Source organism: Arvicola amphibius, chromosome 12, assembly GCF_903992535.2.
Source record: "Arvicola amphibius chromosome 12, mArvAmp1.2, whole genome shotgun sequence".
NCBI lineage: Eukaryota > Metazoa > Chordata > Mammalia > Rodentia > Cricetidae > Arvicola > Arvicola amphibius.
The window spans coordinates 20410780-20437467 of record NC_052058.2 but is presented as its reverse complement, the minus strand read 5'-3'; the positions used below and the strand labels follow the sequence as shown (position 1 = coordinate 20437467).

Here is a 26688-nt window from a genome sequence, read left to right as displayed (position 1 = left end):
TTCATATCTTCTTTATGGTCCTTTAGCATTTTCATAGTTGCTATTTTAAAGTCCTTGTCATGTATTTCTGCTAATCTACTTTTCTCATGGCTTGTTATAGTATGTTTTGAAGAGACACTAGCCCACTAGACCTTGTGACTCTTGCAGCCCTTGCTCTTCTCCTATAATCCCTCTGTCTTGTTAAAAAATTAGAATACATTCCTAAAGCTAGCATCAATGTCTATTTTTTTCCTTGATCACTTCTTTCCGAGGCAGACTAACAAAATCCGGCAATCAGAAGCCCCTTTGGATTAACCTAATTAAAATTGAATACCTCATCCCAACAGGTGTTTTCCCCGATACCCTAATAAACTGCCATTTCCCTATGTGCTCCACATCCGTCTACCCTCTATCCACAGGCAGTCCTTTGTTCTTCCAGGAAAAATATGGCTTCCCCTCTCCGTTGTCCCATTCTCCTTCTTTAGTCCCATATCTCCTTTACCACTGCATCCTAGCCCATTCTAACACAGACCCCTCCCCTTTTGCCTCCTTTTAAAATTGTACCTGCAAGGTCATTTGCTGCTGTTTTTCTGCCAGAGCCAGAAAGCAGCCACTTTAACTTCTCTTCCCTGCTTAATAAGGGAGCTCCCTATGAAAACAGGCATTGGGTATGGTTTGTGCCTAATCCAGAATCTGGAAGGGAGCCCCAAATATGCATCCATCCCCTTAAGGGTTGGGGGCTTAGTTATGACACAGATAAATGGTCTTGGTTGTTTATGTTTTTATTTGTCCTATATTGAATGGAGGTGGAAGGGCTGAAGTAAGAAGGCAGCAGATGCTCTAAGAGTACTCTGGAGAGAGCAGAATGGACGAGGCAAAGAAGTACACATGTAAGCAGGTGGGAAACATGGGTTCCCATCAAGTATGATGTCTCTGACATCCCTTGTAGAGAGAGAGGTGGGTCCTTTGTGCTTTAGAGAATCACAAAGGGATCAAGCTAGACCAGGAGAAATGACTGAACGGGTAATTATTTTTTCATGTTACCAGCTTGACCTTCACTGTCAAAATAATAACAAATATTAAAAAACTGGCATAGGAGGACTAATCTTGAGTTTCTGTAAGGGTTTCTAGTGGACATTTTCTCCCAGGCTACCCAGTGATGCTGAGCTGCTTGCTGATAGAGAAGGATTTCTGTAGACTAGATACAGAGTGCCTCACATACAAGTGCAATTTTCTATTTGCACCAATAATAGGAATCTTTCTATTAGGTATTGGGGAAATGCTCTGGCTCTAGCTTAGATGGAAAAGATTCCAAGATCATGTAGACTCTTAAAGTTTTATAGTAGAAGAACCAAAGTCTGATAGAAAGTATTTGAAAAAGCATCCCTGAAACTGCATCTTTGAGAGCAAAGCCATGAGCTAAAATTCCATAGTTTTCTCAGGGTATCTGTACATTGTTCTAAACAGTCAGAGTTGATATAAGGGTCATCTGACTGGCTGTATGACTGGCAGTATTTTTGCCCAAAGAAGTCATGATTAATTAGAAGTGTCCAATACTTAGTAATTAAGTTATCAAAGGCATAGTCACCAAGCTGGTTCTTTGTCTAGTTGAGCGACTTATTCGAATGTGCCTGGAGGTAGGGTGAGGATTGAAAATGAAAGAGACAGAAGACAGAAGATAGAATTAGGAGGCCTCTCAGTGAATACAGAAAAGAGCCCCATGTGTATTAATCATAGTTTTTATATACCCCAAGCAAAAGGGGAGTGCAAAAGACTTCTTACCAATGATACAGGGAACAAACAATCATAATAACTTCCTTAATACTCAACATATCTAGTAAGCACACCCTAAATCAAACAACCTGTGATTTGGCCTTGACAAGCTTTAACTCTCTGTCTATGAGTTGGGAGAGGAATGGAGTCACTGTGGGCCCCTGCTGTTTTTACATCTGCATCTCAGGAATTAGTAGCATCTCCCTGCAAACAGAAGCTTCTTGACCAAGCCTGTGTGTAGCACAAACCTGGGGATACAAACAAGGATATTTTAGAGGAAAACTGACAATAACTTGTAAGGTTTCTCCCGAGAGTCTGCTGCCCTCCAGGTGAGAGGTTTTGACGAAGTGTACAATGCTAGGTATCAGGTTTCTCTTGTGTACCAGGCCTCAAATACAATCAGAGAGCTGCCATTTATCACCGTGACACTGGTGCCACGTTGTGCCAGGTGTCCTATTTTCTCTTTTGTGGAAAAGTCCTGAGAGTAGCTTATAAGAGTGCTACTGTTCTTTTCTCTATGCTTGAGGTGACATTAAGTTCAGGCAACGGAGAAACTGATTCTTTATGTAAACATCTGGGAGTCTTTAGTTTCCTCCAAGATCAAAATCTTTCACCATAGAGGAAAGATTGGTAAAACACAGGGAGTTAACAAAAGGATGCAGAATAGCAGGATATTTCAATAATGGTGGGCACTTGCATCCTCCAAGCAAAATCATTAAGGTCAAGAAATAAATAACTTCGGGGTTTTAGGAATCCCGAAAACAGATATAATTATGTCCTCCTTCCTTTAGAATATCCAGGATGTTGCTAGGCATGCTCAGACAAGCTAATGTGCCTGGAAAAAGTAGAGACCAACCAAGTTGAGAAGGGCAACAGACCACCTGAACTACCTGAAAAAAAAAAAAATAAAATAAAACAAAAAAAAACAAAAACACTCTCCAAGTGTTGTACTGTCTACAGTCTGTGGAGGGCGCTCCAGACTCCTGGCTATTGTGAGCGGATGCTCATTTTGGGATGAACTGGTGACGTAGCTATCTTTGAGGCATTTCTGCTTTTGTCAGTAACACTTCATCAATATTCCTGTAACAAACACAATAAAAATCAATCCTATTGGTTCTAAAACATTTAACTTACTTGGATCTGAACTTTGTTCTGGGGTGAGTAGATACTTGTTTACACCTCCTGAGGAATTCTCATAGAGAACAGTCAGAGAATGGTTCCAGCCTACGCTATGTTGTATGTAGGTGGATTTGTCACTGTACCCTCATCTTTGTTGCATAGCATTTGCGTATTCTACAAACTAAAGCTTTACGTCTGTAAAAGATACAATTCCCTGTCCCTTACTATTATGGAAAATTATCATTTTCTTCTCTCTGTATCTGTTCTTTGGTGTGTCAGGACACTGCAGAGAAAGTGTTGTATAAGGAAGATAAATGTAATACTCACAAACCTGCAAGCTCGGGAACCCAAGACTATCTTTCAGCATTTGGTGTGGTTTTTCCTGTTTCTTTGTCATAGTATATGGGGGTGGTCAGAATCTAAGCCAAGTGTTTCCAATACCTTGCCCTTTCATTCAAAGATTTAGGGGTAAAAGCTCACATAGATTTTAAAGAAGCCTTGAAATTTTTCTCAAAGCACAGCGGCCGTACAGAGCAGACAGGAAGATGTGTGAAGAGCAACAGTGGTCACATGAGGAAAGGTGCTCAGGAGTCCCAGCTTTTGTTTGGAGCCACTTTCATGGGGTTTAGGAGAAGGAGTTAGGGTGCTGGGGGGGTATGACATGGGTGGATCTTCATTTCAACTGTGACAGGCTTAGATTAGGTAGGGATTTACTTCCTGTGCAGATCCTTTCCACGCAGTATTTTATGTGATTATATACACACAATTATACATAGGAGGAAGATGGTCAACATGATAGTCATCATAGAAGTTCCCTTTGAGGACACATTTTGTCTTGCTGTACATGCACCTGAACTAGTCTGGATCAGCTCCTCTTTCTTGGTATCAAAAATATATTGTGAAATATTTGAATATAAATAATTCATGAAGGTATTTCTAAGGGAAGCAATCATTTTCATTGTTTCCAAAGTATGTGGGTGCCCATATGGTCTAGAGGCTTCAGATATATTGGTAGAAGAATGAAAGTACACAGGAGATGCAGAAAATGATCTCTGGCTGGAAAGTGCAACTGTGGTTATCAAACAAGTAAAGTGGAGTCTGAATTCAAGGCTGAATTCAACCTTCTCCTGTGTCTTTTATTAATGCCTTGAGTTTTCTGGGGTGGACACAGACTCCTTGTTCTTTGGCATGCTTGGTCTTTAAAATCACATGTGAAGTTTGTATTCTATACTTTTGATTTTTACAGCAACTCTCAAATGGCTAAAAGATATTCCCAAGGAATCACTTCTTTATCAAAATTTGGTTCTATTTTTAAGTTATATATGTAAAACTTATAGATTAACATATATGAAGTTATTGAAAGAAAACATAGAACTTAAATCATTAAAGGTGTATAAAGAATAAAAGAAATCACCATTTTCTAGAATTAAGAGCAGGTCTGGTGGTGGTGGTGCGGGCCTTTAATCCTGGAACTCAGGAGGCTGAGGCAGGTAGATCTCTGAGTTCATGGCCATCATGGTCTACAAAGTGTTTTACAGGACATCAAGGACAAAATAGAGAAATCCTGTCTTGGAAAACCATAAAAAAAGGAGCTGGCTTTCATAGATATGGTATTGCAACAGTTCATGTATACATGTATTTTCTGGACTTGGATCTTATCTCCATAACCAGTATCCTTGGCATCCATGTTTTCAGATATGAATCAGGCTTGAGGGACTTTCTTTCTGACATTGACGACCTTAAAGAAGAAGATGATGAGGTCAGATCAAGTGAAATTCAAATGGCTCCAAACACTCTCTACATTCATACTGACGTGTCCCTATGGGTCACGACCCATTTCTCACTGGTCTATCTCTTAAAATGCCTCTCTGTCCTTGGAGTCAGCTTTCTTCCCTTCTTGGGACTATGAGAGTAGCTAGTCACTCCTACAGCCTTGAGCTTAGGTGGAAGGCCTGTAGATGGAGCGGTGAGGCTGCGTCCCGCCACCCGGCTAGCTTTCCACCCAAAATAATTACACAGAAACTGTATTCTTTTAAACACTGTCTGGCCCATTAGTTTCAGCCTCTTATTGGCTAATTCCTCACATCTTGCTTTAACTCATATTTAGTAATCTATATAGCACCACGAGGTGGTCGCTTATCAGGAGAGATCTTAACCTGCATCTGTCTTGGAGAGGAGAAGCATGGTGACTGCTTAACTTCCCTTCTTCCCAGTGTTCTGTTCTGTCTACTCGGCCTACCTAGTTTTCTGTCCTATTAAAGGGGCCAAGGCAGTTTCTTTATTAACCAATGAAAGTAACACATAGACACTCCTCCATCAAAGGCCCGGTATGACACAGAGCTCCAGAGGAGAGGAAGGAGCTGTTATCCCTTAGGTAGAGATTGAGTTGCAGAGTCTCATTGAACAGGCAGGTTGGAAGGAGGGAGAAAGGACTTTGCTGTTGCAGCTGCCATGGGGAAAGGTTTCAAACTTTGGCTGGTGGTCTGGGAACCATGGTGCTGTAACAGCGTTTCTATGTGAACCAACATGTGATCCCTTCTATTTCTTCTGTTCACATGGCTATAGTGGCCTTTTTTAAAGTGTAAAATGAATCTCACACAATGTGTAAGTATGACAAGCGTTGTGGATTTTAGCACATTGTGGTCTGATTTGTCCAGGGCATCCTTGGGAACTTAAGATTTCTGTTCATCATGCTCTGCAACAGACAGTATTTGAATATCACACGTGAAGGCTCCAAGGCTCTTCGTGTTTTAGTCTTTGCTCAACTTGAAAAATCAAAGAGTCATAATACGAGAAAAACATCTTAATTAACCTGAATCCTGTCAAATTATCTCTCTGCTTTGATAAATGAGATACATTTTTGTCATTTAGCTAAACATATAACAACTTTTGAATTTATTTTCTTTATTATGATTTAGATATATTTACTTAAAAGATACTGGAAGGAATTTTATTATTAAATGTGAAAAGTCTAATTTTTATTCTCATGTTGGATTGTCTACGTAATGCCAACAGTCAAGTACACTATATATATGTATTTATGAAATCATATATATGAATGATTCTTAATAATATTAAATTTCAGAGCACACACCTGCATGTTACTGTGTCTTACAGACTTCAGCTGCCATTTATCTTCCCTTGAAGACAATTCAAAACAGACGAGTCGAAGTTTTTGGCCTGGCTCACACTTTATACTGGTCAGTCTCCCATAGACCACCACTTCCATGTTCCCTGTATCATCTTCAATTCCATAGTAAATGAAGGGATTCCTCTCAGTTTTCTGAAAAGCAAGTTAACATTCATCTTTTAGGAAATGTGTCAAAGCTTGTCACCTCTATGAGGAATAAAGAGTGTCGGCATAAACCTGTCCCTGCCAAGGCAAGGATGGCTTTTAGGTTTAGAATCACAGGCACAAGGGCCAGTAAGATGGCTCAGTGGGGAAGGGGGCTTGCTGACAAGCCTGATTACCTGGGCCCAATGAGCAGGACTCATGGTAGAAGAAGAGAACTCATTTGTGGAGCTTCTCTCCTGACTTCCACACTACTTTAAAAGTTTTTGTGTTTCTTCCCATCTCTCACAGACAAAATAAATAACTGCAGAAAAAAGGTTTTCAGGAACAAGAGAGTTTAAGATGTTTTAGTGAATAAATCTTTTCTTTGAAATCCCTCTTGAAGCCTTGTGTGCCTAGCCTTAATGACTGGCCCATCACTGCAGTCCTGGGAAGCCACTCTTATGTTTTACCTACTTGATGATTTCTTCTGTTGGGTGTTTTTAGGAAAAATGAGAATATTTTTATGTACTATGGTAATATATAAGGGTATCTGAGGTTTCTTAAAGGACAATAAATGAAAACAAGAATAAACAGCAAGAACCCTTTAGTTACCATTGCAGGTTTCTTAGGTATCTCCAGGAGGCCTGAGAAGAAAGGCTACTTGTGGCTCATTGTCAGTCTGAGAAACACTACTATAAGTCTTTTTTATTTAATTTATTTTAATTTTTATTGAAAATAAATTTATTTTCATGAAACCTAATCTGACCATAATTTTTCCTTCCCTACTCCTAGATTTTCCTCACTTCCCTACCTTTCCAACTCCACAGCTTCTTTCTCTCTCTCTTAAGAAAACAAACGTGAATAAAGACGAAAATCAACAAGAATGAAACAAAAGGAACACACTAACAGAAATAAGAAATAGTATGTGAAACAAATGTACAGACATGCAAATAGAAACTAACATTCAGACAGACATAAAGACTGATACACTCACTTACCTCCCCCCCACACACAGAGACACACAACTCCTTTTTAAATGGATCACATTTGCTCAGTGCACACAATTCACTCTACTCCTTTCTAACCTCTGATGGATTAAATCTACAGCTTTTAGTTTTGGTGTTTAAGTTCGTGCCCCACTTAGTTTACTTATTAATTGTGTAACCAAATGCACCAGCACAGTCAAAAACAGTATAGATAAAAGTAAAAAAATCATGACTGATTCACAAACAATGAGTTATGAAATCATACCCTTAGCAAGCATACTAGTGAATTGGTACATTGGCACTTAAAAAAAATACTAGAAAGTCACAGATTTCCTTGAATTTTCTCACTTTTATTGTGAAATTAAACTAGACTGTTAAACTGTTCTTCCTTTCATTATTTAAAACATTAATCACCTTATCAAAAGATCTTGATACAATTTAAAGAATATTATAATGAGAACACATTAAAAGAATAATCTTGGCTTATTGGTCATGGCTTCAATCTGGGCCACAATAGTCTCTTGTTTTTTATTCTCATCATCTCAAACTGTATGTAGGCTTTGAGTTTGGCTCTTTTCACAACTGAGTTGCCAATAATATGGGCATGGAAGCTATCAAAGATATAAAATTTAACAGGAAAGTATGCTATATACTGAACAGTGTCTAGGAATAAGATGGATATAATTGATTGTCATAGCCAGGAAAATGCCAAAGTTCTTGATGAATCGATTTCTAGAGATTTTTTCATGGTTTTACCTTGTGGAGGGAATAAGAGACTCTCCCAATCCCTAAATGAGAAAACTGTTCTCATCTCTTTCTGATATGAAGAGCAGTTACTTCCTGTGTTAAATAAGTTGAGCAAATTCCAGTGACAAGTTAAAACTTAAAATCCCAGACTGCAAAAGGAATTCCACAAGTACCGCAATGGCTTACCTTGTATACCACAAACTCTCCATTCACATACGTCCCCTGTGCCTGCGAGAAAAGATCCCTAATTTTAGGAGTCGCATTGGCTCTTTTCCTCAGTGTTTTTGAGATAGCCATTGTTCTGTTCATGTCTACATCAGACACAGAGGAAGCTTCATGTATTTCCAGAAACCCGTTTAAGCCAAAATAATTTGATATGGCAATTATCTTATTTGGAATGAACTTGTTCTTTAGGACAGGGTCAAAAATCTTCACTCTGAAGAATTCATTCTCGGTCGCCACTGTGGCATGGAACATCCTTTTGTCATCAATCAAATCATAAGTAAATGGTTCTGTTACTTTCAAAACCATCACTTCTTTGGGTTCTCGATGATAACCTTCTACCTTAGCAGGTTCCTTGGGTATGTTTCCCGTCCTTGGTGTCTACATAAAACACACACAGAATAAACATGCATAATTCAGACAGATCATAAGGCACAATTCCACTGAGTACAGTGGAGAACATCTAAACAATGATTGCCATACTATAATCTAAATAAAGGGAATAATTGATATTTACCTGAAATATTACCTAGTGACTCCAGTTAATATGAATGTTACTTGGTAGATGAAGGGATTATACTTATAGTTGTGGGGGCTGAACTCAAAGCCTCCAATGCTCTAGTCAAGTTTGCATTCTAGAAACATTTGGAAGAGTTTGATTACAAAACCTTGACTACAAATTAGAGCTTTCTTGTAATAGGGATAGGTGGGCATCCTAGGAAGATACCCTGAAATATTGCTACTCAGAAAGGGTTCATGCTAGTAGTTCTTCTTTTTCTAATATAACAGGCATGGAGGAGAATCCTGGAATCAGAAAATGTTCATGTTACTTTGTTCATTTTACTTTGATCACCTGCCTTCTCAGTACCCTACTCCATTTCTGAGCATCAGGAGAGCACTTTGAAATGGAGGCAACACTGTAGAACTGAAGGAGGAAGCAGGAGGACAGTCACGGCCTACCTGGGTACCAGCGCAGGGGGGCAGCTATAACTGAAGCACTCTCTGACCCTTGACTTGGAAACATGCAGACTTCACTCTGTGGGTGATGGGGCTTAACTCTGAGTACCAACTGATGTGTTCTAACATCAGGAAGTGCACTTCCGATACAATTGCAGCAGTGATTCACAATCGGAAAACAACACCTTGACAAAAGTACAACGTGCAAAATTACATAAACACGTGACCCAGCATACACTTTAAGAGTAGGCTTGATCAGGTGATCGTTGAGTCAGACATTTTCTTAATGGAGTAGAGTATACAACATATTCTAAAATTGGATGTAGGGAAGGACCAGTTATTATACACAATAAAAATAGTGATTATTTAAGTAAAAGATTATGTGTCCGTATAGATTAATGAAGAAGTCTTGCAACCTTGAGCTAATCTTTGTCATTATACTTTGAGAGTAGGAAGCTATTACCTTGCATGAACTGCTGCTGGTAGTTGCTGGAGACCCCAGAGGATCATGGAGAGCACTGATTGCTGTTGCTGGAGACTCTTTTGGAGCCAGGAGACTTTTGGATGCTGTTGGTGGAGACATATATGGAGCCAGGAGACTTCCAAATGTTGTTACTGAAGGTACCTGATGAGCCTGGACACCACTGGACAGGGTTAGAGGCAAATGAGAGTTCAGATGGATGCTAGAGTCTGATACTGGAGATGCTAGAAAATTCTGGTAGGGTGATGCTGGAGAGCCCTGAGCCTTTTTTAAAGTGAGGCATGGAGGTGTCTGGGGAGTCTGGAGGCTGCTAGAAGCTGTTATCAAGAGTTCCCGACGATTTTGGAGTTCACTGGCAGCTGAGGAGTTGCTGGTTTCTGACAGCTCTGGAAGCTGCTGTTCTTCCTGGGAAATCTCTGTCTTCAAAGTCCTCTGGGCTTTGATACTTATCATTTTCTGTTTCTAAAAGAAAATATGATTGAGATATTTTTAATACTGCTTAATGGTTTTTAGTAATAAGACCAAGTACATCCTTTTATTTTCTCTTTTGAAAAGAGAACTTTCAAACCTGTCAGCTTTCTCCTGGGCTGAGGGAAGTATTTTAGAACATACTTAGTATTTCTAGCACCGAGATTTCATCCTTAGTGATCGATATTACCACTCCTCTTAAAAGTCAGGTATTGAAATTTCACTGGTCTGGGATGGAATACTAGCTCAAGTATCTCACAAAACTGTCCAAATATTACATGGCCTTATTCAACTCTTAGTGTTACTTTATGGGAAAGGAAGCAAAAGATAAAATTGGCCGTTTCTATATTTTTCTTCATATAGACTTTCCAGTTCATCATATATTCAATTTTTATTGTACACACAGGATCAACCCCACCACACATATACAGTTATACCTTTTCAGGTGATGTTATTGAAATTGTGTGACAAATATCCTAAAAAATGGACCACAAAGATAGATTTTGGTGGATCGGATGTATCTCAGTTGACAGAGTACTGGACTCACTTGTGTGAAGCCCATCCATACCCATTTAAACCCTTGTTTAAGTCTTTAAAATAGCCATAACTTCAATTAAATCAAACTTCTACATATGTGAGAACTACTTGTACTTCAGGCAATCGATCTAGTTAGGGTCTTCATTACACTTATATAATCTTTAAAGTACAAATTATAAAAATTTAAAAATTTTGCTTTAAAAGTGAAGGTAAGTTAGTATGCAAATCCCTTTGAATAATTGTAATGGCCATTTCTAATGCAGCAATTGCTATGAAGCTGATGCCATTCTAGTTAAAATTGCTACTAGCTGTAGCCTATTTTTCAGGCTTGTGTACATTTTGAATTATATTGCTGTCATCATTTACAAACATGGTTAATTAGACGTTCCTAAGGACTGCCATTTAAAAAGATTAAATGTTGGTCACATGGCGTGTACAACACAATTGTATCATGAAATAAAATAAGGAGATTTGTATAAATTACAGTCAGGTTCTCAAAATACATGCCTGCCGAATATATATGTATATGTATATGTATATGTACATATGTACATGCTTAGTAGACTAGATGAGGAGTTCTTTCTAGGTTATGGTTGTAATTTCATCAAGAAGGCATCAAAATGGGAACAAGAATCCATTCCCTTTGATGAGGAATTGTTGGCGAATATTATTTTAAGGAGTGTGACTTTTTTATGCTGCATTTGATTAACTGTGAAGCTGTGACTCTTTTCCTATCTGAAACACCTTATGGTCCTAATAAAGAGCTAAACAACCAATAGCGAGGCAGGAGAAGGATAAACAGGGCTGGCAGGCAGAGAGTATAAACAGAAGGAGAATCTAGGAAGAGGAGGAGAACAGAGAACAAGGGGAGGGGACATCAGGGGCCAGTCGCCCAGCCAGCCACAGAGTAAGAGTGAAAGAGAGAATTACAGGAGAGAAAGATAAAAGCCCAGAGGCAAAAAGTAGATGGGAGCCATCAGGGTTCTCTACACTATGTTGAGTCCAAGGTCCTCCCAACTCCCTCCAGGTCCAGGAAGGTGAGCAACCGAACTGACAAGGCTCACACAGAGCCCGTCCATGTCGTAGAGACCAAGCCCATCGCCATTGTCCTTGGCTCCTCGGTCAGCCTCCACCATCAGCCACTTTCAGAGATGGGTGGAGGGGAAGGGAGGGAAGGGGGAGGAGGAGGGGAGGAGATGGCAATTTTTAATAAAAAAATAAATAAACTGGAAAAAAAAAGAAAATGTCCACTTGTTAATCCTGCATAACTTAAGTCTAGAGTTAAAGATTCTAGGCATAAAGTTTATGTCCACATTATATTTCTTTTTCTAAAATAAAATTGTATTTAACATGGAAAAAAAAAGTAGATAGGATAAGGTAAGAAGAACTGGCAAGAAACAAGCCAAACTAGGGTTATGGCATTCATAACTGAAAATAAGCTTCTGGGTGTGCTTTATTTGGAAGCTGGATTGTGGGTTCCTCAAAAAGTCAAAAGAGTAAACATCATAGAACAGGAATGGCTGGAAGAATTTAGTGTATGCCTTGGCAGGGTGGGAGTAGTTCGAAGCTGACTCTCATTACAGTTACGTAGTGTTTGGTTAGGGAATGGACAGCGGTAAAGACTTCCAAGCATGGAAACACCATGTATCAAAACATCTGCTGAAAGGAACACATAATGGTGAAAATAATCTTTGTGGTTGGGTCACCAGCAAAGGGAAAAGGACTGAGAAGAAAGAAGCAATGGGGATTAACATATTCCTATGTTTATCTCTGTCTGTCTCCTCTATACTTCCTTCTGAACCCTAAGCAGAAAGTTGTTCGACAACATTAGAAATCATTTCATAAATACTTAACCTTTTCAATACCACAGAGGCTGTGATACATGATTCGATAACTTAGTAAGCTATTTAATAATATGAGGAAAATCTCTGAAGTAGGGGTCAGTGAGATGTTTTTCCAAGGCTGTGGTGAGCCCAGTGATATGCTTTGGGAAGGTGCAAGCACTGGGAATATAAAAGTGATACCTTGTTGGAGGAACTGGTAGATGGTATTGGTAGAGGCTTATGAGGAGTCTGGAGACAACCTTCATCTTTTTGTGTGTTGCTTTCTGGAGTTTCTGGAAGCTGAGTCTGCTCCTGGGTAAGCTTCCTTTTCTTGCCACCTTCAGTTCCTGTGGGTGCTTTACTCTTTTTCTGAAAGAACAATGTTTGTCTTTATCGATTTTCCTGTGTGTTGGAAATTGAACCCCAGGCTTTTTAACATGCTAAGATGTGTTTTTCTATACAGTTTTATCCCCAACCCTTAGGAATGTCTTTAGTATTAAATAAAGCATATTTTAAGACCATAAGTTACTTTGTTTTATTACTAGATTCTAATTATATATTTTTTTGTCATTGTGCATACCTCAGTCTTAACAGATAGATTGTATAGTATGGTGGTCTGAATAAGAATAGCTCCATAGACTCATAGATTTGAAGGCTTAGTCATGAGAGAGTGTCAGTATTAAGAGGGGTGACCTTTTTGGAGTAGGTGTGTTTTGTTGGAGGAAGTATGTCACTGAGGGGTGGGTCTTTAAGCTTCAGATGGTCAAGCCAGTCCCAGCCTCACTCTCTGTTACTGTTGCCTGTGAAGATGTAGAACTTTCAGTTACCTCTCCAGCACAGTGTCTGCCTGCATGCTGCCATGCTTCCAATTATCATATTAATAATATGATATAATAATAATAACACTCTGGGTGTAAGCAAGCCCCAATTGAATGTGTTCTTTTATAAGAGTTGCTGTAGTTATTTTGTGAGAAGGGACATCTCTTCAGAGTAATGAAAACCCTAGCTAAGACATATAGGATTGCCTCATAGAGGAGTAGAAAATTACATTAACTCACCATATTCATCCCTGTGGAAGCAGAAGAGTATTAGATATAGAATTATAAAGTCCATATTATGTTTAATCTTTTTAAAAACCTCATCCCAAAGCAACTGCTATTTCAGTAAATGGTCTTTAAAGAGCCATGTAGTGATTTTTTTTTTTTTGCTTGATATTGGGGGGGTTTTACTGCACAACATAGAACACATGATAAACTCGGCACAGAATGAGGAACGGGCCACTATGATTTTGTTGACTTAGAGTTCTGTTTTTACAGAGCCTTGGACTAGATAGAGTACTACATCTCTCATAAGAATTAAGAAGGGAAGAACCTGAAAAAAAAACTTTTTGGTGGGAGATTAGCTACCTTACCTTTGAAGAGGGCTTATTCTTGTTTGGTTCATTATCAGTGGAAAGAGATTGGGAACTACTGGGTTCCTCTTGCTTCCTGTTTTTCACTGAAGTTTTTGCTTTTCCTTTATTTGGCTTTTTTACTGCAGGGATGAAGAAAACACAGTAAATCCAGGGAAATGGTTAAGATGGCGATGGCTAAAGCTCATTCAGAATTATTTGTCTTTCTTTTCTAAAAAAAATGAAACGCGTGATTTCTTCCATTTCATTAGTGATTTTACAGAAAGACAATTTCATGCTGTTTTTAAGAAAACCTCTCTGGTTTATTGGTTTACCAATAAAGACTCAGAAGCTAGATGTTGGGGTGAAAGCCTGCTAGCTCAGAGAGGCAGAGAAAGCACCCAGCTGACCTTTCTATTCCACTGATGTACCATGAACCCCTTTTCCTTCATTGTCTCAAAACAAAACCTCTCAACCTGAATGTCCCTCACGTCGGCTTCCTGTGCTTCTTTCTATCCATTTCTATCCATTGTCCTGACTTCCTCCCGCTCTCTACGGTTGTTTTCCTAGTAACCCTGTGTTCACTTCCTGTCAACTGGTTGCTTGCTCCATCTCTTGGCATGTGGTTGAATTTGTTTTAACCTGTTTACAGTCTTCATCAGAAAGCTCTTGGATTAAAGGTGTGTGCTAGGGCTGAGCCATACCAAACCTAGAAATAGTTTTCTTTTCAGTAAATAATTCAATCTCAGGGTGGAAAGTGCAATCAACTATTATGCAACATTTTCAAGAACTATTTAGTCTCTTCTTGTGTCTGTGTGTTTATTTTCTTCTGCTGCAGAGGCTCTCCCTGGCCAGAAAGTCACCAATGATAACAAGTCAGATACAGGCACCACCTCAGGGGATTCTTTACTCATCTCAGGCATAGTGGACTCAGCTTCTCCATCCTGAAAACTTCTGTATATATCAGTACAAGCCTGTGCCAACAATCCTATCACACAGACTGGTTTTATAAACCTGATGCTTTTATGATAATAGCATTAGGTTACTTCTGAGGAAGAAAATTCCAAATCACAGAAGACACAAAAGAATTATTATTTGATATTTGATGTAAATACATAGTAACATTGTATTTTGACTTTTATATTGGGGATATATCTTTCTATGCAACTCAGGGTATTCTCAGTCTGGAGGTCTCCTTGACTGAGATTCCTTGTGCTAAATTCTCAGGTCAGAGTTGTGTACTAGTATATTCAATATTGTTTAAAGTATTAAATTTATGCTATTTAAATGCTTTAAATGATTTTTAAAAATTTTTACTTTATCAATTTCTAGTTTTTCCAACATGTTGAGTGTTGGGCCTCATGAGTCCTGGGAGTGAGAACCAGTGTAATTTCCTGAGCCTAACTTGAGTTGGCGTGAGGCCTAGTGTAACTTCCTGAGCCTAGCTAGAGTTTGGAGACTTGTCTCTGACTACCCAACCTAGACCAGCCTCTGCCCAGCTACCACAAATGTGGTAGAATACTATTGGACATCCATTTCTTACTTTGCCTTGGCCCATCCCAGGCTTCTCCACCCCCATCACAACCCTATATAAGTCCCTGCTTGAAAACAATAAACGAGTTTCTGCTTCCACAGACTCCCTACTCAGTAGGTGTGTTCTTCCCCCCCACCCCATCCCCATGCCCAGGGGGGAGGGTGGCTGAGTCTTGACGCTCATCATCCCACTCAGCCCCAGGGAGAGTCCAGTGGCTCTGGCTCTGCTCTGCTCTTTCTGCCAGAGAACTCGGCAGTTGGGTATTGTAATCTGTCACAACTGTATTTTATTTTATTTACCTCCAAAGCAAAAGATGTCTACCAGAAATATATCAAGTTTGTTTCTAAGAAGGATTCCTTGAAATCCTCGACTAATTGACATCTGAAACACTTCAACCACTATAATTTCTATGGCACACAATGGGAAAGGGACAGATCAGCTCTGATCACTGCAGGGAGCTAGACATTTGGGAAGGGTAGGGAAGGGCTGCATGTGGGGGGGGGACTCCCCTTGTTACCTTTTGCCTTCTCTTTTTTAAGATTTTCAACAAGGCCTTTAAGGTCTTTAATTTCTTGACAAATTTCTATCAGTTTGCTGAGTCCAGCATCTTTTGGGAACGTCTCCTCCATCTTATCAGCAATCTTAATTCTGTCATAATCATTTTGCATATTTTCAGACAGGTGTAGAAATTTTCTTAGTAAGGACTTAATTATCCTAAAGTGGTAGTCTTCCATACACTCTAATCCTTTTAGAAGAACAATTTTCTTGTACTCACTCATTATCTCTAATATTATGGACAATCCTAAAAGATAAAAATGGACATAGGATTACACACATACACAGACAATTTTCCAAAACAAGAATTTTCCTGTATTAGTGAAGGACCCCAATTGATAATGTCTATAATTGCATGTGAGAGAAAAACAGAGTTACATACAACTGTGTCACTGTGCAAAATGGATGTATTAATAAACAGGTCTAGGAAATTCTTCCCCAATAGCCATGTTAGGTGACGTAGGCCAGTGGCAGTTGTGGGGGAAGAAAAGTGTTGTAATCAGTCATTGCTGCAGTTTCTAGAGTCTGGGCTATGAATGTTAAAAATCCTGAGTTCTTTTTTTATTCTTATTTAGTGCTTAATTCCTGAATATCTGCCTGTGCATGTCTGATTTCTCCCAATCTAAAGTGACCTATATGCAAACGGACTGCATCTGATTCATCCTGGATAAGCAATGCCTGAAGTAACATGGCCCATGTGAGCCACTGACCCTTGTCCACTAAGGCTTTAGCCAAAACACTCTTCAGGAGCATCCTTTCTCTCCTGAGCTTAGATTTTGTGCTCTATGGGTCCTTTGTGTTCATATTACTGTCAATCTCCCAAACATCTACATGTTTTTCAGAGCAGCACCCTAGAATTTATTGGATAGATTTATAACAGTGGTTTCTTGATTTTATCCTTTCAGACTTGACTTAGTGATATGTACTTGTTCATAGACACAGTCATTCCAGGGCCTTTAATAGTTTCATAATTTATTAAAAAGTTCCTGTCTCCTAAAATATATAGGAAATACTTGAATAATCTGCACTCTTCCATTTATGTTTATTCTTATTACTGAGAGCATATGATTCAAAATATACAAAACATGTTCCTATTGTCAAGGTTTATGATGTGTCCAATTTTTTCTTCATTGTTTGGAAAGCTACTCTCACATTTTTTTCTATATATAATTTTCATAAACTTTGAAAACTTAAGAGTGAAATGGGGTGTTTGATGGGAGGCTAGGGTAGTAGAAGGAATAGACAAAGGAGTAAGTAACACTAATTATATTTCTAAAAACTGAGATGGAAATGTATTATTGTAGAAACTTCCTAATACATATTTATATGTATATATATATATAATATATATATGAGTATTCTATCTAGCTATCAAGAATTTACGTGAATTTACTCTATAATGGGGCAACAATGCTTCTACTAGACACTACAGGTAAACAAAATACCCAGTGCTAGGAATGGATTTGCTCTCTTGAAATTACTGGCAAGTCAGTTCTCATAGATGCCCAATATACACTATTAACAATGATCTTGGTTACATGTCAAAACTTGTGGTAAGAATCTATTAGAAGACACCACATTATTGAGTCACAAAACATGGAGAAATCAAGTTGGTACTCACCTGGAAGCCTTTATCCCTACTAGCTAGATTTTCTAATTCTGGAAGGTACTATGCACAATACTGGAGGAAGGAAATTTAAAAAAAACAAATACAAAAACCCTTATTCAGCTGTGGATCCTTGGGGGAATGATAGCAACCAATCTAGAAATACATGTTCACTGGTGCAATAGTGACATAAATGTGGCATAAATGTGGGATTAACCATCCATTTGGTGATTTGATCTAAGGCATGTATGAGTGGAAACCTGTACCATTACCAAGACAAAAACCCTGTGACTACATGACTCAGAGTCACTAGTTGAGAACCCCTACTAATTTTACGCTTCTAAATAGGAGTATAATTAAATTTACTATTATATCCACGGGTCTTTCAACACTCATCAGATAAATTTGTAAAAAAAAAAAATAACAAAAATTAGAAAATTAGAAGCAACTAAAATTTTGCTCTCTGCAAATTCCCCCCAACAGGCTGAGTGTCCCCCTTTACAGCTCATCAACAGTTTACGTAGTTCCTTGAGAACCTTCAGAGAATGCAAAGATAAATAACTCAATTTATATTATTTTAGTTTAGGAATCGTGCCTGTATGGACCGTTCTATAATTAGATTTTGATTTCTAGGCCTGTTAATTTCTTCTTTTTTGAGAAAAATTGAACATCATCCATGCTCAATGAAACCCAAGAATAAACAGATGTTCACACAAGGATACAAGAGAGGGAAAATGAAAAGTATGAAGAAAAAGACATACGCTGTAAGCCCTAAGACATTAAAAAACAGATCATCTACATATTCAAGGAGGAGATGAAAACAGGTTCTCAACGGTAAAACCTCCTTCTTCAGAGCAGCATTCCAATTTTCATATAATACTGATCTCCAGACTCCAGAGAAAATTACAATAGAAAGATTTTATTTGGGTTGCTACTTGTGAAAACACAACTGTTTCCAACACAACCTGATATGTGATGACAGAAACAATGTATAATTTTTGTGGGTTCCAATTATTTGAGAACATAAAATTTGTTTTGTTATTGAAGCAAAATTTTGTTATATTGCTTTTGAATTTAGACCAATTATCCCAACTTCAATAGAATTTCCAGTATTACACAATTTAGTACATGTGTGTCAATGCCAATCTATGTCCACCAGATTCTGGATCTCAATGTGTTCAGCATCACTGCTTAAAAGCTAAACACTTTAAATGTCCAGTCTCTTTAAAGTACCAAAATTCTCTTCCAAATTTCAAAGCCTCTCTAAAATATCCAATCTCTCTCCAAAACACCCAGTCTCTCTCTAAAACGCCCAGAGTCTTTCTAAAATACCCAATATCTCTCTAAAATACCAAAAGTCTCTCAAAAAATACACAAAGTCCCCCTAAAATTCCAAAGTCTTTAAAAATTTAAAGTATCTCAACTGTGAACGCTTACAAAATAAAAAACAAGTTGCCTACCTTCTATTCCAAGAGGGGATAACCAGGTCATAATTACATTCAAATCAAAGCAGAACCAAAATTCAACAGTGTAAAAGATTCTCTGGTTTCCAAAGGGCCTTGCCAGCTCCATTTCTCTTGCTTTTCCATCCAAGCACACACATGCTTAGGACAACTCTCTCTACACCTGCTGCTGTCGGGTGGTCATCCCACAGTGCTGACAGCTCAAAATGCTGGGGTCCCCATTGCACCTGGGTTCTATCTTCACCAATGGCCTTTCATGACCTTACACAGTGACAAGCCTCAACTATTCCCTATAATCCCAGCATGCCTCCAAAACCAGCACCACCTAGATGAGTCTTTCACGTTACAGAGTTGGGTTGTCTGCATAAAGTACAGCATGGTCTTGCTCTGGACCACAACATAAAATTCTGTGTACTAAGGGTGAGAAGACACTTCCCAGAGTACTCCTCAACAATGCTGATCTCTTGTTAATAGCAGCCAATTCTTTAGTCCCAGCTGACCACAATCACAGAGTTGTAATTCAAAACATTTAGATGCTTCAGTAGATTCTTTAGGGCACTCTCAACCTTCTCTCTGAAGTTTCCAAGCCAGGCCTCCATCATCTGCACTTCCTTCCACATTATCTTGTACGTTTCCACAATAATTCATTAATCTCTAAATATTCGATAGCTGTCATATCCCAAAGTTACGAAGTTCTTTCCAATCCTTCCTAAAACAGTCAATTGTATCTTAATAATATCCCACTGACCCAGTACCAATTTCTCTCTTAGTTACATGTTCTATAGCTGTGATTAAACACCATGACCAAAACCAAGTTGAGAAGAAAAGGGTTTATATCCTCTTATATTTCCACATGACAGTACTTATGGAAGGAAATCAGAGCAGTAACTCAAGGCTGAAACCGGGAGGCAGGAAGTGAAGCAGAAGCCATGAGGAACACTGATTACTTGCTTGATCCTCACGGCTTGCTCTGCACTCAGGACCACCTGCACAGGAGTGGCACTGCCCCTAAAGGGTTACACACTCACATCAATCATTAATTAAAGATAAGCCCTACACACTTTCCTACAGGCAATTTTGAAAGAAGCATTCTCTCAGCTCAGGTATCTTATCTCAGAAAATTTTATCTTGTGGCAAGTAGACAAAAAATAAGCAGAACATACCCTTAGAAAAAGACAATACTTTAAATAATTGATTTGTGTGCCAAAAACAGTATATGGTATTTCTTAGAATTTTGTGTCTCTTTATAGAACCATAATAAGTAGCAGCGTAAAGTATGTTTTGTTCCAAATGGAAATAGAATAAGATATATCCTCTTCATGTGTATGTGAGAGAGGATACTCTTCTGAAAATTTGAGAAACCCTAGAATATTTTGATAAACACAGCAGTATATTTTCAGTTACAAAATTAACAAGTTATAAACATCTGCAAAATTTTAGAATGTTTGAGAAAAATAAATGATACATCAAGAGAGATAACCTTACATACACACATGTCTGAAATCAACTTCCAAAATACTATGTTCAAGTACACATTAACTCTAAGGTATACATAGTAAACTTTTAAAATATTCTAAAAGTAGGCTATAGAGATATATTTCTATTTAACTCTCCTTCAGCCCCCAATTTTTTAAACCTGAAAACAAAACACAAATTCAAACAGTATAAAGAAAACAAATAACTTTCAAGATGACAAAAACTAACTCACTGTGATTTAGATACTGCTAATTTGAAAGATAATAATAATTATGTTCAAGGATGATTAACAAAAGATGTACTTGAATAACTGTGAATTGGAGAATCTTTGTACTATATGAGTCCATTGTTTCTCATGCTATACAATATCTGAATGTTAGAACACAGTCCTGATATATTTTCACTAAATACTATTTCACAGTAATTCTTTGATGTTACTAGATTATCACTTATCTAGTCAGTCACCACATCCAACAAGTTACTTGTCACTCTCCAGCCAAGATAACTAAATCCTTCTCATTTTCCATTTGCTCACACTTACACTTGTCTACCATAATCAAAATGCATTTCTGTTGGCTCTGGTCCCAGTAAAGGTGGAATAAATATGTCTGCCGTCTTCCCTAGTAAAGCATCAGAACCCAGTGGCTATGGATTCGCTGCACCAGGAGCAGCTGCCACCAGCCCTGCTGTCTCCATTCTTCTCGGAATGAACGGCGCTGATTTCCCCCATGACTTTGTGGGTTCTGCAGAGGTCTCAACTCTACATAGCAGGGGAATGAATGACTCACCTTCTTGGAAAATTTTTCAGCAGTGTTCAGATCCTAGTTTATCTGCAAGGCAAGAAGCAGAGATGGTTTCATTTCAATAAAAAGATAAATGATTTGTAGGCTGGTTTTCTTTGCTTCATGTTTAAAAACCACTTATGAGTGAGTAAATGTAATAATTGTCTTGCTGGGTATGGATTACCTCACTCAAAATGATGTTTTCTAGCTCCAACCATTTGTCTGCAAAATTCAAGGTGTCATTATTTTTTTTCTGCTGTGTAGTACTCCATTGTGTAAATGTACCACATTTTCTTTATCCATTCTTCAGGTGAGGGGCATTTAGATTGTTTCTAGGTTCTGGTTATGACAAACAATGCTGCTATGAACATAGCTGAGCACATGTTCTTGTGGCATGATTGAGCATCCTTTGGATATATACCCAAAAGTGGTATTACTGGGTCTTAAGGAAGGTTGCTTCCTAATTTTCTGAGAAATTACCACACTGACATCCAAAGGGGACTGTACCAGCTTGCACTCCCACCAGCAATGCAGGAGTATTCCCTTTATCCCACAACTTAGACAACAATGACGACCCTAAGAGAGGCATACATAAATCTAATCTACATGGGAAGTAGAAAAAGACAAGATCTCCTGAGTAAATTAGGAGCATAGGTACCTTGGGAGAGAGTTGTAGGGGAGGGGAGAGGCAGGAAAGAAGAACAGAGAAAAGTGTAGAGCTCAATAAAATTTAAAAATGATAAATCAATAAATCTCTTAGAGACTAGACAGGGTTGTTGCAATCCCTGAACTGCCAAGAACAGGAAATAGTTTAAAAGATGGGAGGAATGACACTGGTCAGAGTGATTTCACTTTACTTCGAGTTGCACAGCCTTGCATGTCTTGCATTGTGCTCTCCTTAGGGAATGGAAGGCTGCAAAGTGAAGATGCCTCCCACTACTCATATCTTTTGGTGTTCCGAGCTAGTGAGATTGAAGGGTTTCCAACTTGAATATACATCCCTACAACGAAAAACAAATCTCTGCTGGGCTCAGTTATTTTTCTTACATGTCTTCATAGGTTGGATGTTCCAACATTTAACTTTCATGTCCAGCAGATTTATCTTGGGTCACTGAGGAAAAACCTTCCTTTGAATAAAGGTAATTTCTAAGAAGAGATAAAGTGTGAGCCACCCAGACACTTCCTCCATTTCTCTAAGGGTGGAGGTGGCAGGAGGAGAATTTGGCAGGTTCTATTGCCACAAAGAACTGAATCTGTTTCCTAGATAGAGGAACATCTTTGATGTAGGTATTTTTGGTTTAAGCACTTATTAAAGTATTTCCTTATCTTTCACTTGTTCCTAAACGAGAAGATTGTTTAAGCAGGATTTTGGTTGCACATTTAGCCTTCAGTAAATTGGTGTAGGAGGATCTTCTTTCTATGTGTTGCTTTCATTGGTCAAATAAAGAAACTGCCTTGGCTTTTTGATAGGGCAGAATTTAGATAGGTGGAGTAAACCGAACAGAATGCTGGGAGAAAGAAAGCAGAGTCAGGCAGACGCCATGGCTCTCCTCTCCAAGACGGACGGACACTGGTTAGACTCATCCCGGTAAGCCACGGTCAAGTGGCGATACAGATTATGAGAAATGGGTTAATCAAGATGTGAGAGTTAACCAATATGAGGCTAGAACGAATGGGCCAGGGAGTGTTTAAATGAATACAATTTGTGTGTTGTTATTTGAAGTTATAAGCTAGTCAGGCAGCTGGGAGCTGAGTGGTGGGAAGCGGCTTACTATTCTCTTTTACTACATTAAATAGAAAATAATTTGACATTGGCTGTTGCTACTCTATGTTCTATAGTGAAGCTGCTCCTCCTTAGCTGACCAAGTTAATACATTCTTAGTGTTTCTGCCTTATTTATGGATAAAGATAATAGATAATGGGCCTACTTAATGACAACATGGAAAGTTAAAAAAATGGGAAGCTCTGAACTCATAATCAGACCAAAGATCTAAAATAATCTTGCCCTACTGTGGTATTCTGTTGAAGAGAATGGGGAGTCTCTGCTGTGCTGTAATTTTGAGATTGTTTTGACGTGTGTGAGCCTCCAAATTCATTGAACTACAGAATTTCGATTTTCATCACTGATTTTGGTTTTGTCTATATGTTAATTGTTCCTATGCCCAGATTCTTCCCTTGGATAAAGAAAATATTTGCCTCACTTTTTGTTTTACAGCAGTCTATAATTACATTTAGGATACCTCAGAATTTTAAAGAAACTTTGGATTTCTCTAAAGTGTTGAAAAATTTAAAGAATGTGGGATTTTAAAACATTGCACTGTGTTTTATACTGTACTGGCATGAGACCTGATGAACAATGAAGAAAAACTATAATTTATAAGTGGTGCTTTCAAGCAAAAGGGAAAAAAAAGAAGTGTTGTAAAGGGGCAAAGTGACACTTAACCTGGAACAGTAGGGTTAAGTGTGGTTGGAGAGTGTGGGGGAAGAATAGTGGAGGGGATATGTAATTAGAATAGCTAATTCTAAAGACCTTTCAAAAATTATATGGAAACTAATACTGTATATGTTTTATAAAATAAATACATACCTATATAAAAAAGGTTTAAATGTAATTATGTTCCATTTAATGAATTACGGTGATCCTATTAGAGACCAGTAGCTAAGAAAAAAGAATTCTAGTGTCAGGAATAGTTTACTTTAGAGTTTTTGATTGGTGAGGTCCCATAATACCCCCCGAAAACACACACACACACACACACACACACACACACACACACACGAACACACATATCCATACACCAACACACATACTACAAGCTATTGCCAGTGCTTTTGGTTTCCTTCCAGAACTTGAGTGAGACATCGCATACTTGAACTTCGGACAGCAGCTGCTACTGACCTGACCTTGAAGCTCCATTCCCACTGGCTAGCTCTACAGTGCTGGAAGATGCTGGGCATGCTACCAGCAGAGAAAAGTCATCTCCAGTCTTTCCCTTATTCTCAGGAAAACTTTAAGAAGACGAGAAGAAAAAAATTTAAGAGATAGAAGTTTTGGATGACTTCAGGGACACGGCTGGGCAGGCAGGAACTTGTGAGCTCAGAGTGGTTCTGGCAGCATCCTAAAGTCTGTGGAGATTTAAGCCAGGAAAAATTCTAGCATGAAATGAGAGGACCTTAACCTTCTAAGGAGTTTTTGGCACTTGATAGTTTCTGGGAGAGGGAGAATCATTCTTGTTAAAGGGATACCCCAAAAGTGGGTTGAGCACAAACTGTACCTGATGGGTTTTTAAGATAAAGAGAGATACGAAGTTGGATATGTAGGAAAGGGAGTATGGATCTGGAAGGGGTTGTGGGACGGGATAAATATGAGCAAAATCCACTGTAGGACTCTCTCAAAGAACTAACAAAAGTGAGAAATCAAATGCAGTTCTTAGCCGGGCCGTGGTATAGCACACTGCCTTTTCAGCCCTCAGGAGGCAGAGGTAGGCAGCTCTCAAGGTGAGTTTAAGGCAAGCCTGGTCTACAAGAGCTAGCTCCAGAGCTGTTACACAGATAAACCCTGTCTCAAAAAACCAAAAAAAAAAAAAAAAGAAAAAAGAAAAAAAAGACGAAAAAAGAAAAAGAAAGAAGAAAAGAAAATAGTTCTTTCTTAATAAAAACTGCAAACTTGATGATTAGGCATACATATACTTAAAAATAAATATCTGATTAAAATTAAGGTGAAAGAGGAAGTACATAACATGGTTGAGGGGCAGACGGAAGAGGACATACAGTTTGTTGATGGAAGATAGAGACGTCCTACAGTGAAAGGACCTTGGCAGAAGCAGAACAGAAACCTGCTGTGTACCAGCCCATGACAAAGGATCTAACCAGTCCAACAACTTCTTTGTAATGTTATTTAAGAAATGTACCCCTAGGTTGTTTTAAAACGTTCCTTAACAATGGAAAAATAAAGAAATAGTTAGAAACTAAAGACAACTCTGATTGTCTTACATTAGTGAAGATTTAAAATAAATGAAGGTAAAACTCTTATCAAATACCAAAGTATGATTAAACCTTACTAGAAAGATATAATAGTTTTAATTATGGATTCATCTACTAAAATTGTGAATACTCTTTCTTATTATTCTGTTCCTTCACATCTCTATGAAAATATGAAATATATTTTGACCTAAGTACACTTATCAACACACATACATGCATCATATACATTCAATGTCTCTGAGAGCACACATACCTGTGAATTTGAAAAAAAAAAATCAAAAGGAGATCCCACAGTTTTGTGGCTAATATAACAGTGTGTCAATAACTGAATGACTAAGTGAAAAACATCTGCAGAAATCCAGAAATTTTGAGCAACTGCTAAATTTAGAAATGTGGGTTTAATATGGGTACAACTCTCAAATCGACATTTAAATTAGAAAGTTCAGGTACATATGTAGTGCTATGTGAGAGGACACAGAAAGTGTTTAAAATATTTTAAAAGTAGACAATAGAAATATATGTCTTTTTAGCTGTCTTTTATATCCCCTATATCTTATGACAAAAAAAAATCAAACTAATAAAATATAACCAACCAAAAAGAACAACTTTTATGATGACAGAAAATTTCTCCCAGTGACTAAATAATATTTTTACTTCCCTTTGTGAAGGGAAAAATATTAAATATGCTTATTAAAACAGGATATATTTTAATAACTGGGTTTAAGAACCTTAAAATTTTTTACTACATATGTCCACTGATTTTCATCTTGTTTATTATTAAGATATTATTACTAGATAACACAGACCCATGTGCAGAAGCATTTTCATTCAGTTTTATTTCATGGTAATTCTTCATATCATTCCCTTGTTTTTTCCTCAGACATGTGCCATGGCCACCAGGTTTCTGCTAACTCTCCAGCCCAGATAGCTAAAGCCTTCTTCTACTTTTCTATTTATTTATACTTACACTTAGAAAGTTTATTTTACAGTCTGCAGTAATAAAAACACATCTTTTCTTGCCTCAAACCCCAGAGATAGAGGAACAAACATGTCTGCCATCTTCTTGCCTGAAGCATTAGAACCCAGCTGCAGGGTTTCCCTGCCCTTAATGCAGCTAGAGCCATCTCTGCTCCCCCACCCCGCACTGGAAGAACCCACAGTGATCTCCTGCCTTCTTGTTGGTTTCACAGAGCTACTCCTTATATTCAAGGGTAGAACTTACCTCCCAGAAGTTTCTCAGCAATGTCCAGATTGTAGATCCTCAACAAGGCAGGAAATAGGGCTTGTCTACTTGTCTATTTTGTGTAGGAAGATAAATCTCTCAAAAAGTACACAGCAGGGTGTTGGAATCTCATTAAATGCTGAGAAAATGTAGTATCTACAAAATAACAAGGAAGACCAGGAAACTGGTTAAAGTGAGTTCTTAATTTGAGCAGGGCTAGATGCCTGACCCCGTGCTGTTTCCCTGGGGAGAGTTGTGAGGAAATAAGGCTCCTCCCAGCAGCGCTCATAGCTTTCGATTTCCACAGCTT

The 26688-nt window shown here is 38.2% G+C and overlaps 1 protein-coding gene across 2 annotated transcripts; it reads right to left on the bottom strand.

Moving 5' to 3' along the window:
• Window positions 1-3974: 3974 nt before the first annotated feature.
• Window positions 3975-26688, bottom strand: LOC119827890 (interferon-activable protein 203-like). Of its 2 annotated transcripts, XM_038349835.2 has the most exons (9): window positions 26379-26681; window positions 21179-21220; window positions 15808-16092; window positions 13778-13899; window positions 12568-12735; window positions 9521-10000; window positions 8065-8481; window positions 5966-6154; window positions 3975-4609 (listed from the first exon to the last, which is right to left on the bottom strand). In XM_038349835.2, the coding sequence occupies exons 3-9, from the start codon at window positions 16067-16069 to the stop codon at window positions 4574-4576; spliced, it is 1674 nt and encodes a 557-aa protein (XP_038205763.1). In that variant the 5' UTR covers window positions 16070-16092; window positions 21179-21220; window positions 26379-26681; the 3' UTR covers window positions 3975-4573. The 2 variants fall into 2 exon arrangements, with proteins under 2 accessions (XP_038205763.1, XP_038205764.1); XM_038349836.2 differs by lacking the exon at window positions 5966-6154 and having other exon boundaries at window positions 26379-26688.